This window comes from Trichoplax adhaerens, genomic scaffold, assembly GCF_000150275.1.
Source record: "Trichoplax adhaerens TRIADscaffold_32 genomic scaffold, whole genome shotgun sequence".
In the NCBI taxonomy this organism is placed as follows: domain Eukaryota; kingdom Metazoa; phylum Placozoa; class Uniplacotomia; order Trichoplacea; family Trichoplacidae; genus Trichoplax; species Trichoplax adhaerens.
Genome location: NW_002060972.1, coordinates 44,392 through 57,189, shown reverse-complemented (window position 1 = coordinate 57,189; position 12,798 = coordinate 44,392). Strand labels below are relative to the sequence as shown.

The 12,798-nt window shown below is 32.5% G+C and overlaps 1 protein-coding gene across 1 annotated transcript; it reads right to left on the bottom strand.

Annotated features, from left to right (window-relative positions):
* Positions 1–1,068: 1,068 nt before the first annotated feature.
* Positions 1,069–11,773, bottom strand: TRIADDRAFT_61935 (uncharacterized protein; the record flags this gene model as incomplete). Its single annotated transcript, XM_002117865.1, has 20 exons — positions 1,069–1,371; positions 1,482–1,541; positions 1,654–1,857; positions 2,719–2,895; positions 3,141–3,380; positions 4,838–5,044; positions 5,163–5,302; positions 5,391–5,532; positions 6,106–6,432; positions 6,626–6,802; positions 7,102–7,284; positions 7,940–8,050; positions 8,241–8,310; positions 8,415–8,602; positions 8,972–9,299; positions 9,667–10,091; positions 10,304–10,425; positions 10,584–10,706; positions 10,871–11,098; positions 11,485–11,773. 20 exons carry the CDS (start codon positions 11,771–11,773, stop codon positions 1,069–1,071), a joined length of 4,044 nt encoding a protein of 1,347 aa, XP_002117901.1.
* Positions 11,774–12,798: the final 1,025 nt, after the last annotated feature.

Genomic DNA, 12,798 nt, shown 5'->3' with positions numbered 1-12,798 from the left:
AGTTACGGAATACGTTATACGTTGCGATGAAATGTAGATGATGATCGCGATTACGACTGATTGTAATGGTGAACAATATTTTATATTATATATTCGATAATCAATATGTACCTAAGCGCTAGTCCCGATTAACTTACAGCTCTATCGTGACTTATCATGATCAGGGTAGATACAATTATCGCTTAGAAATAGCTGAGAAACGACGGTCTGATGTTAAACGAATAATGGTACCTTTATTTTTATATCAAAGGTATAATATCGCTGTCCACTATCATCGACTTTGCGATATACAGAATTAGAAATAATGATATTCAATCGAAATTGCTTTATTTTGTGGACTATTTCTGGCTTTATTCATAACTTTGGATCTGAGATAACATTTCCTTGCCTATCCATCAAAGTAAATTGATGCTACAGTACCTATAGCTTGAATATCTGGCTTTCTCTGGCTTTACTACGGTTGAGTCTTATTATAAGAGGATGTCAAAAATACCGACAATAATGGATAATAATAGCCGATGATAACGATAAGGTTTCCCTGTTTACCTATCAAGGCAAATTGGTGCAAAGGTACCTATTGCCCGAGTCTCTATCTTTAGTACAGTTATGAGCTAGAATAACGGATACTTTGTAGCGTAATTGTCATTTAAATCAGTAAGGTAATCTACATAATAAAAGGGCAAGTTTTATTTTCGCACGTATTAAAAATACGCTGTTCATTTTTATAATATTATAAACTCGGTTGTTATAGAAAAACGTTCAAATTTTAATTCAAAGCTTCAATCCATAAATTGATCCAAAATATATCCCTTTTATTAATAACCTTTCCTAATATTCTAATTCTCTAAGAGTTTTAAACATTTATCCAGATTAATAGGCTCCTACAATAAAGAAGAGCATCTAATATTCTGCCTAGTCAATATCATGAATGAACTGTGCTCGTACTAATATTACCATCTACCAGTTATAGAAAATCAATCTATTGATATTTCCTGCATGCTCATATCTTTTCAATCACTTTTTCATTATCACTACTTTATATAATCCGTTGCAAGAAATACATCGACTTTAAAAGATCGCTTTAATAATATTCAAGCAACCATGAGGCTGTGTAAAAGTAATTATTTTACCATCAGGACTTGCTTGAACAGAAGTGATATATTCATTAGAAAAATAAGTCGGCGAATACTTCTTTTTTAGCTGCAACGTTGCATTATCATAGAATTCAATTCCATTACCCTCAGTTGTAATGGTATACTTTTTATCCCATAAATGAGGTAGGTGACAAGGAATTGATTCGCAATAGATTTTTCGATCGCCTGCATAGAAAGTAGCTTGATTATAACTGCCTTGCCAAGGTTTGCGAGATACCTTTTCAACACAGAATAAGGTCATTGAGAATGGGTTGGTTTAAGCTTAAAACCTATACAAAGCCACTTAATGTTTCAAGTGCTACAGGCAAACAACGTTGAAAAACATACCAAAGCTTGATTTCCTTTACGAATCAAGACACCTAAAACACGGCAACATTTTTCCATTTTCTATGCAAGATTCAATTTACAAAAGTAAGTCTATGTTAATCAGAGAAGTTACGAATCGATAGGATGGAGCCTTGCCCCGAGCTACAGAATGCAAGAGAACAACATTACTTACAGAAATTCTCCAGTCTGTTAATCCAAATTGTTCCTTGATTTTATCATCATCGTCAACTAAGAGAATATCGGTCAACTGGACATCTTTGTTGTCATCAGAAATGGTCATTTTGCAATAAGAAGAAACCGGCATTTCTTCTTCATCGCATATTTTGGCTTTAACACGCTGCACAGCTTGAATATTGCCAGCTTGCATACTGTATTTCTATGAAACAGATATAAGCATAAGTATAAATCATATCCCTTGACAAAATCGATTTCAATTTAAATTATGATACATATTAAAGAGTACATTACTATCCAAAACTGATAGGAAATCAATAAATTGGACAAGTGATAGCAACACACTTATATGAAGATGTCGGAATTTTTGTTAATGCTTTTCTAGCTAATTACTTCTACTATATTATGCATTCACAGGTCCAAAGATTGAAGTTTTATGATATTTTGCATGATATTATGCTACAATTAAGCGTAAGAAATCTGATTATTCGATTTTATTGCAGTCTCAGCAGGCTTTAAATTTCAATATATAAAAATGCAACATATTGGCTACGGCCTACGGGTGAGCCCATATCTCAGCAATTGCAGTACTATATTAAATTGTACACAGCTGGTCAAAATATAAGTAGCTAATTATAATATTCATACTAGCAAAAAAATGGTAAAATGTTGCAATGTTGATTGCAGTTCTAGATCTAGGAGAAGCATAAACGTAAACATCTTTAGAGCTGTAATAGTCCATTCTACTTGTGTTGTGCAGCTAAGAATAGAGTTGCAAATACATAGTAAACATTTTCACGTCAAGAATCCAGACGATTTTAATCAATATCTGATTGGATAAAATCTCCTAATCTTGATTTCTAGAATGTTATGGTCGTATAGTCGAGATTGACTAAGCTAAGTGTATTGGAATTATACAGCTTATTAAATGTTGTAAAGACCGTAAAAATTCGTAATTAATCCAAAGAAAATTAGACGGCGTTCATGAACGGGATAAGCGTAGATATCATCCATGTTTTCAAATTGGCATCAATAAATATTGATGCATAAGTAGTTATCATACCGTGAAGAATCTTTCGTCGTCAGAGTATTCTTGTTCATTGGATTCATCATAAAGAACAAAGTTTTCATCTGCTAAATAAGCAATTTCTGGAGTACTCTCATTGATCTCTTCCACGTGTTTAGCAGTGATAACGCCATTTGTTGCATTCATGAACAAGATGATTAGTCGTCGACTTTCCTAACATAAGATGACGAAGCTTAATTTTACTACGACGTTAACATACTGTAATTCCAAGCCACTTTTTTTAATTATATTAAAATATGCAGTAAATTGCTAGCAGTATTTAGAATGGTAAAAAATTATTAATAGAGTTTAAATTAATAAAGCCTAGTTGGCTTTTAGTCTCGTGCATGCCTATTTTGTTAGGAAAGATTTATTGATGTAATTATGTGGGTTAATTATAATATGCAGCTAATTCTCACCGTAATCATGATCATTACTTGGTTATCATACTGACGATATAAGGATTGAAATTTAATGTTAGGCCTTGCGTTTTTTAGGAAACTGTAACGTTGGATTTCTGCTGTTTGCTCTGGTGTGGCATCCATTAAGAAAGGGGATATCTCTTCCTCGGGAAGAGGCTGAAATTCTTTATATTTGAAATCGTTCACCAAGACTTCATTAACCCATAAATCATGATCCAGATCGTCGAATCTTCTCAGCTATAACATAAAATAAGATTATCAACATCTTCCATTATGTTTATGACAAATGAAGAAAGATAACCTTAATTAATTAATGCTGCAAGTAATAGTAATTCTAAAAGTTGTCTATCAGTAGATCTAGACAAGCAAAGTGAAATATAACCACTGTCATTGCATTAATGATTTAATGGAGCAAGGAAGGCAAATCTTAAAAGTTGTCTATTGATACCATAAGACTAGCAATGAGAATTTGACTTTAATTGCGTTCATGATTTAATGCTATGAAAAAATTAAAATTTTGCTTATTTGATAGAAGTAGGCAAGCCGAGCGAAAATGGAGACTGCAATGGTGTTTATGATTTAGTATCGTAAGCAAAACAGATCCTGAAAGTTGTTCATCGTTAAGTTTAGTCTGATATAATTCTTTACATTTTCATAGAGCAAAGCTAACACCTTTGCTAACTGTTACAATTTGTTAGCTATTAATATGATAATTCTCTGGTAGTATAGTTGACAATTGATTTCATTAATGAATTATATTATTAAGGTATTAAATTGTCATTTTATGTGAAGAGTTAAGCTCTTTATTAGTTTATTATTAGTTCTTAATAATAAAGGTTATTAATTAATTATCTTCTATAAAGTCTGCACTGGCAATATTTATAATAATTCATATAACTCTAGAAAGATAGTCTTACTTTGTGTGCTTCAGGAGCTTCTGACGAGACTATAAAAGACTGGTGCCTGAAATCACGTTTTACTTAGTTAGTGGGCTAGTTTGTCAACTAATTTGTCAATTGCTATTGAATCGTCAAGACTAATCTTGGTTGTCAAGATTTTTTCAGTAATAAATAGTAGGAATTCTCTGACCACCTCGTCTATACTATCAGTGATGCTATAACTGTAATATAGTATTCAGTCGTTGGAACTGATTTATTTAGTGATATAGCTAATGTCGTCTCTTTAAGTCAGTAAGAGGCGCTCTTCGTTAGCACTGGCGTATGTGGACTTACTCTGTCACTAGTAGTGTGTGATACTAACATATAACATCAACTACTTTCCCAACTAGAGTTAGATTAATAGTTTACAAAAGCAATCTACGCTATTACGGTGGGAATAGCAAACTGGATGATGATAACTTCCACGTTCATATCTAGGTATCCTATTCAGCATTTGCAACAGAGTGTACGGTGGCCGAGAAGGGCCACCATGTTACAGTAAAAACATGCTCTACAGCGTGCAAACTTCCTCTACAGTGTTCTCGGCCACCGTAAGAGTGCAACTAAACTGTGGATGTAGAAATTATTGCAAAATAATTGTTATACTTCAATAGGGGGAGAAGATAATAACTGGTAGATGAAATCAGTAGTAAGCGGAATCATTAGGAATATTAAAAACATCGTCAATGGTACCGTGTTATAACAGCCAATTTTGCATGATTCGATACCTTAATGTCAATTTAGACTGTAACTTACACTTTGAAAGCAGTGAAAATGTCTCTCATTTTGATCTTTTAAGCAATCTTTATCGTTGCAACCATAAACTTCAATCAGTAAAATATATGGGAAATCGTCAAACAGAAAGAAGTCGACAGTGGAGTGATCTTTCGACATAAAAGTCGATTTATAATGAGAGCCGAAATTATGGAAGGTAACTTCTTCTAAACGATCGCCTCTGTGAACCTGTTGTATTAACAAACATTTCCAGATTAGGACCCAATTGCTCGTCTTTCATTAGTTGTAGAAACATGTAGTAATGATAGAATCCATAATTCCATATTTTACCAGCATAATGACAAACCTTTAGCTGCAATTCATCATCATCTTTGATCATTTCCACCAGAACTAGCGCATTATTAACAATCTTTTGCTTGGGAACTTGGGAATTGCAATTTCTATCGGCATTAGCAAGTCTATGAGGTGGCATTGATTTTTGTGTAGCTTAAAAGTAGAATGCACCACCAAGCTCAGAAATAATTTGAGGAAATCTTTCTCAACTATAGTTATTATTAATCGTTGTAAGACTTACTGGGAAAGGTGTAATAAAGGCGAGAGTTTCCAAAGTCGGCCATAATATTGTAACTGTCATCTACAAAAAATATCTGGGAACTACCAAATTGACATTCAATGAAGGAGTAATATATAACCTCATCAGCACTAACTTGATAGATCTAAAATGAATGAGGTGATCAAAAATAATTAGAAAGCAGTCAGGCTAACAAGAAATTGTTGTTAAATGTTTAAGTTTATCAGAGTAAGGTTGGAAACATGCTAAGACGGAAAGAGGGAGCTCATTAGAACAAGGAAGATAATTTTACGAAAATCGCAGTATGATATTGGATGAATAGTTACTATATCACCATTGAGTAACAATTTAACATGGTCAAATTGGCTTTAAAAAGTTACTACAAACTAAAGTAATAAATAAAACACGAAACAAATCGTACGGATATGCACATGGAGCTACCCTATTTCAGCTCATTATGCAGTACCAAGGTAATATATTTGAATTTATCATAAACTTTTGGATAAGAACGGGATCCTACTTATGGCATGAAGCAATACTAGGCGGAGGAGCTTTAAAGATGAGTTATAGCACACAAAAAGACAGAACTACTGCATATCTACAAGATTCATAAATTGGATTAAAACTGGTTACAGTGCCTTAATTTAAGCAATCAATGTTATAGCATATTCTAAATAGCTTAAGACTTCTAATAGTCCTTTTGCTACGGTATGCCTACCAGAACATCTCCAAAATAGGTCAGAACAGCCAAATATTTCTTGTCTTTTGATATAGCAAGGTGAGTGTAATTATTATGAATTATCTTAAACATTTTAGACCAATGATCAGCAAAATCTTTCTCTGTTTTATCTTGACAATCTTTAATCGATAGTAAGCCGCCCAAGCCTCCATAAGATATTAAATAATGGCTATCATCAAAATGACCAACATAAGATATTAGATGATTGCTTGGATCAGGCTTTCCAGTCAGAGGTTTAAGTGAACTATTAATTCGAGCAGGTACTGTTATCTTTGAGATAGGCTGAAGATTTTCCAAAGTCCAAACCTGAAAGGATAAATGAATTTATTAAGCTTGATCTGGACTAATTAGTACGGTACGTATAATATACTGAGATATTAATCTTGAGATAGAAGTACTCGTATGTTAGTGCAGTAGAGAAGTCAAGATTATGAAATGCCTTCAAAGGGATAATAAGAAACTACTGTACACTACATATAATTAGTGTAGAATAGTTGACCTCAATATAGCATTCGTTGATCAAATCTTTGGGCATATACATATTCCATCTTTGATATCTTTCCATTGCTACTAGTATATTTGTTGTGTCTGGTACAAAGGAAAAGTTGTTAATGTAAAATTCTGTATTGGTAGAACTTCGTCTGCAATGAATCATTCCATCTTTTATTTCCCATAGCTATCGTCATTTAGATAAAAAATTTTGATAAGTCTAGGTTAACCGTCTTACGATATAAATAAAGCTAAATCTTTTAATATTTAACATCGTTGGATGATACTATTAATAATGCTTTTTACAACTTAGAGTCTTGAAAATTGAGCGTAAGAACATATGATAAGATTGAATCTAAAGCAAGGAATTATTCTATCTCGTCCATTCTAAAGTTGTAGCTAAGCCAAATTTAGAGTATCATTAGCGAATTTACTAACAGTTACTGTCTAATTTAAATCCGATTAAAGACTAAGTTATTTTCTCACATGCAATTGATGCTTTTCTGCAGAAATAGTCATAAACGACGTATTGCTTTTTTCAAGAAACTGGATGGTACAAGCCTCTAAGTGTATTGCTTTTTCGCCATTTTGAAGAATAAATGGCAATTGCAATCCTTCTTCAACAGAAATAACATCCCAACTGTATTGGTACAGATTCATCCCGTAGCGCTAGAAATCATAGTAACATAGCATCAATAAATAGTAATAACTAACATATTGCAAAAAAGAATAAATGCTGTCCAAAAATCGTAATTTAAAATTAATGATACATTTTTATGGTGTCTTACTAATAAATACAGTAATATTGCATATGCTAGCGATTATGCCAGCCTATCTTAAAAAAAATATAACTGCCTTACAGAAACTTATTACTACTTTCATAATTTATGACTTTTCAAAAAAAACAGCAATTATTGCCTGTATTGCAATGAAGAAAAAATTTTTAACGAAAAGAATATTAATTAATTTTGAAATATTGCATCAACAAACAGTAAATGCTGTCTCCATTGCAATGAAGAGTGAGCTAGTGCAGAAAATGGCATCTTATCGATAAGTATTCTTGCTACATTATCAGTTAATAAATTTTCTAATGACCATTTCTTTCGTAAAGGAGAAAAAGTGCTCTATATCAAAAAATCATTGTCATTTACTTAACCGCTATAGCGTGAACATTTAAAAACATTTGTCGCATATATTCTAAATAGATTCCTAAAAGTATTGTACTATTAACGCATAACAATCTTCCTTCTCCTCGATTTATACAAAAACAATATGATACATAAAACATAGCCAGGTACATGGGCAAAATTGATGAATTGCTTACTGGGCCAAATCCACGCGCTTTGATTTTATGATCGAAACTCTCTGCAAATTGATAAATTCTGCCTTCAAACGGGGTATATGTGTTACCTCTTTCGATAACCAATTCCATTAACTACGAAGAATATCAACAATTCAATACTCAAAAATAGATATATCATTATTTCCTTTCGCTATGTAAGTTAGGCTTTGATTAATATAAGGGAGATTATGTACACTGTATTTGTGTATCTACTCTAAATTAAATGTAGCATACGACAATGACATGAAAAGGAACTTAAATAAAGTTAAATTGATTCATTTACATTCACATCTTCTTCCTTAGGCAAATTCTGTATATCATAGAACTTATCAGCTTTCCTACTTTGGGTATAGCTATGCATCATAAGATAGATAAACATTAGCCTACAGATATATAAAAACTCTTTTTCAAAATCTGCCAACATTGAATAGGAAAATTAGTAAAGATTTATTTCAACCTTAATTTCATGTAAAGGCCTTTCCCTTCCTCACTTAATCGATAGGCGCTTTCGTATGCTTGTTGATAGAGGGGATTATCACTAGGTGCAAAATCTAAAATTAACTGCAATAAATCAGGGCAACTTCCCTGTAGAAATATTTCGTATTTTCTCAAGAATTCTAATGGCTTGGAGGTCGAATCTAAATTCTGTTTAAAAATTTTCAGCCTTAGTTTAATTATATCATTGATTTAAAACAGTCCAGTTTTACAAAATTTTAAAGACTTTTATAAAGCGAATGTGCTTAAATATGTTACAAAAACATTTCTAAGGGCTACAGAAACGCATCGGCATGTCTGCAAATATCAATCAATAGGAAAAGCTTTCAAACTCATTTACTAGTTGCGAAGCTATTGTGCTATATCTATGATATTCTAAATTTACAAAAAATGAAAGAATAATTTAGACTCTCTCTCTTTAAAAATTTAAAGACAATATTTCTCAAGTGTGCATCAACGCATCAACTTCTATGGAGGAAGTATTCAACAAATAAAATTAATCTTATACAATTAGTTTACCTTACTATTCAAATAGTCTTGAACATGATCCAAGTAAGCATATAAAAGTGAAGACTGTTTTAGTAATTGTAACAGATTGTTAATCCATTCAACATTGGATAAAATTTGCTGAATTATATCATCTTTTTCAGCAGCCATCAGATGATTAATAAAATAGCGATAAAAGTAACCATCATCATTTTGTATTATCCAATTTTCATCGCAATGTAATTGATATCGGTTAATTACATTACGATGCAGATTTCTGATAAACTCAGATGAAACATACGTCGAATTAGAAGGTTGCTGAAAATAGTCCAAGATCAAGTTATTGATTTGACAGTAACCCCTACAAATTTTAGCGTAAAATTCAATTAGTAATATCTACTCGATGATTATAAATAAATTGTAATTATTCGGTAACAGATAGTTAATAAGACACGAAATTAAGCGGAAGCGAAATGAAAATTTAAAATTCCCTCTTGAATGATCAATTTAGATCCCATTTCATGATGACCTTGCAATCTGATATTTCTATTTATGAGTAACGACTTTTACTTCATGTAATATAATATCATGTGATAATTCCGTATGATTGAGATGATTTAGTAAATATATTTTGATACTTAGATGCCCAGATAGAGATTATTTTGTTTCAGTATAAATGCCTGATTCCATAAGTATGGTTTACGTTTATTAGCTGTTATTATTTTTACCTTTTATTACTGCTACTAAAATAAAATAGCAATGATCGTCGATGTAATTCTTGCAGTATGACTGATACTTCATTAACCGGTAGATTCCATATTATAGCGACAGTGGAAATGGGAATTTCAACTCTGTAACATACACCCAGCAAGGAAAACAATTCCCTTGTCTTTGTAGGTAGTTTATTCATGACCATGGTGAAAAAAGTATGTGAAAATGTGGTTACCGGTTCCGATTCTGTAAATTTTTGAATATCTAACCATTCGTCTAAGGATGACAGTTGAGTCCCACCGATTAAAGCGATTGCTTGCGGACTTGATCGGTACTTTTCTACTACTTTTTTCACTACGTCATCGTTAATCCATGGTTCCGTTTTCCCACTTTCTTGAAATGAGGCTATTATCTGTGAAGCCTCTTGTTGGGTAAAGCTCTCCTATTATAATTATTATCACAAGAGCATTAATCGCATACATATAGCTACTTAAGCTAGAAAACTATTGTAATACGATATGGATTTACTCGTATAAGCTAAGTTATCAATTTATTAAGCACTTTTACTACACCTAAGCAGAGTTAGCGAGGCTAAACTTATATATCGACTAGGAAACTAGCCTGAGATTGAGTAATGTAATCGAATTTTTCAACCATAGCTTGATTAGACTGGGTAGAAATAACGACACAATTTTTAGCGAATGTTAAATAATTCAAATAGGATGACTCTTCCACTTCATCAAAGACGAATAAGGTAAAGGATAAATCCGAATTCACTATAATTTTGAAAAAAATCGTAAAGTTATTTTTCTACCATTATTGTCATATCCGCATATTGAATAACTTTATCATTATAAAAATGATAGAATAGTTGTTTTCATAGGCAATTGGCACAATCATCGTAATGTAATCAGCGTAGAATTGTATTGTTTACCCACAAAATGACTAGAGATTGCCTGATTAAGCTTCTTTAAGTTCGGAAAAGTTTGCGGTTTGATTCTCAGCTTAGTTGCCAAATTATACAGTATTCCAAACAATTTCTGTTCATCTACCTTACCTGTGCAATTTAAAGAAGAAACACGTTTAAAATTTTAAATCTGATTTTGAAAACTGAACCAAAATATCTAATGATGTAATTTCCGTCTTATAACATGCCAGCAGCAATACATTCAAATTAAAGTAGCAATTTCACTTGATCGAATTGACGTTATGTAAACTTACCAATTTTAACCCAGTAGACGCCATGAGGTAGAAATTGCTCCTTCTGTCTAATGACATATTGTAAAGAGTTACTTACGGCAACAGTTTTACCTGTGCCAGAAGGACCATGAACGAGTAGTCTACCACCGCTTGCGTGAATTTTCATAATTGCAATTGCAGTTTGATTAGCAAAATCGTTTCGTACGATAAAATGATGTTGTGGTAAAGGAGGAACATTTCGCAGGAGGTCTGTAAGTGATAAAAGATTGTTGAGAATGATATGATATAGATTAGATACGATCATTTTGTTTAAACACTATCATAAACTGATATTTAGCAAAGGTATCGGATAGCTATCTGTAACTGATACGAAATGATGCCGACTATCTTAATGCATTTTAACAAATCATTGATATGACGAACATGAATTTAGCATCAGAAAATTCAGTAAAGTTGTTATAGTGTGATACATAAATAGCATTTATGTTTATCAATATGATCTAACAGAACTTGTATGAAAACATCAAGTAAAAACGAAACAATCAGATACAGAAAATCACAAATGCATCTATATAAAATTCAGCCAATATTATAATCATTCAATATTCAAAATACAATTCTATGCAATAGGGTACCATCATTCGAAAGGCCCATGGTTTGCTTTGCTTCATCGCTAAGTTGGAAGCCAAGTAATCGGAGTTGCTCATCCGATTGCTCCTTTAGTATATTGCAAAAGATATAAAACCCTCGATCTCCGCTATTTTCCAACTTCTCCAATATTAAATTTGCCATTTCGTTATCATCATCACTACTCTCATTCGTTTGTTGCAAACTGTCTTCCTCAATGACTGAATATTCTACCAATTTTTGACGCATGACTGATATTGGCATATTTTGGCAAATCTTTGATTGGTTGGCTTCCATTATGTTGGACACTGTTTGACTGCAATCCACTCGTGGAAGCTTAGGGACATTGTCGTCCTGTTGTAATATTATTATTATCAATTGCATCCAATTTATCTGTCATTAAAATGAGCACAACACTGAGATGAGTTACCGTAGAACCACGATTGTTCGAGAAGGATCCACTAAATAGTACCACCGGCATAGCGCTATTTATTGATGATAGAACTAGTTCTAAAAGGAAAGATTTTTTTAATTTCTTAAACAGAAGCGGAGTTACAAACCTACAAATGGCCACATGTTCAATTTACGCATATACAGCCCTGTCGTGACTAATGTTATTTATTTGTCCGAACTTGTCCCTGATCACCTGATTGATGCTAATTATTCTATCAGCCAATAATTGATTTACAATTGATTCTTTGACAAGAGCATCCTTTATCATATCCTTACTGTTAGATAACGGCGATCATAAACCATTTTGATAGATTTGCTATGGTAATCTATCAAGTAGTGATAATGATGTGTTTATCCTGTATTCCCTCGCATTACAATTTGCATCGACTGTCATATTCGCTGTTAATAACCATTGGTTAGCGAATGCTTGTTTGGTAGGATTTATTTCCAGAATCCTTACGGCAGATTTCTTGAAGAGATTTATTAGTTATTAATTAACTTATAACTCATTCTGTGACAATAATGCTCTTTATTTACGTGCACATAAAAATAGCAAAATTGGCCAATCCTATTGGGTAAGGTAATCAATTAAGAGAAGACTGTGTACTATTAATCTTATTTACATTACGATTACAACTTCAACTAGCTTTAGAACCTGACATAATACACGAATGCGCGGGCGTTGGTTAGCTACCTTGCCAACCATGAATCCAAGCTTTACGAAATACGAAATCGACATGTTTTATGGCACTATGCCGTACTGAATGATGGCATCAAGCTCATTTCTAATTGCAACTTCCAATGATCCCTTCTAAAATAATTCTTTTCTATTCTACTCTTCATTTTCAAATTTGTATTACCTTTAAGTA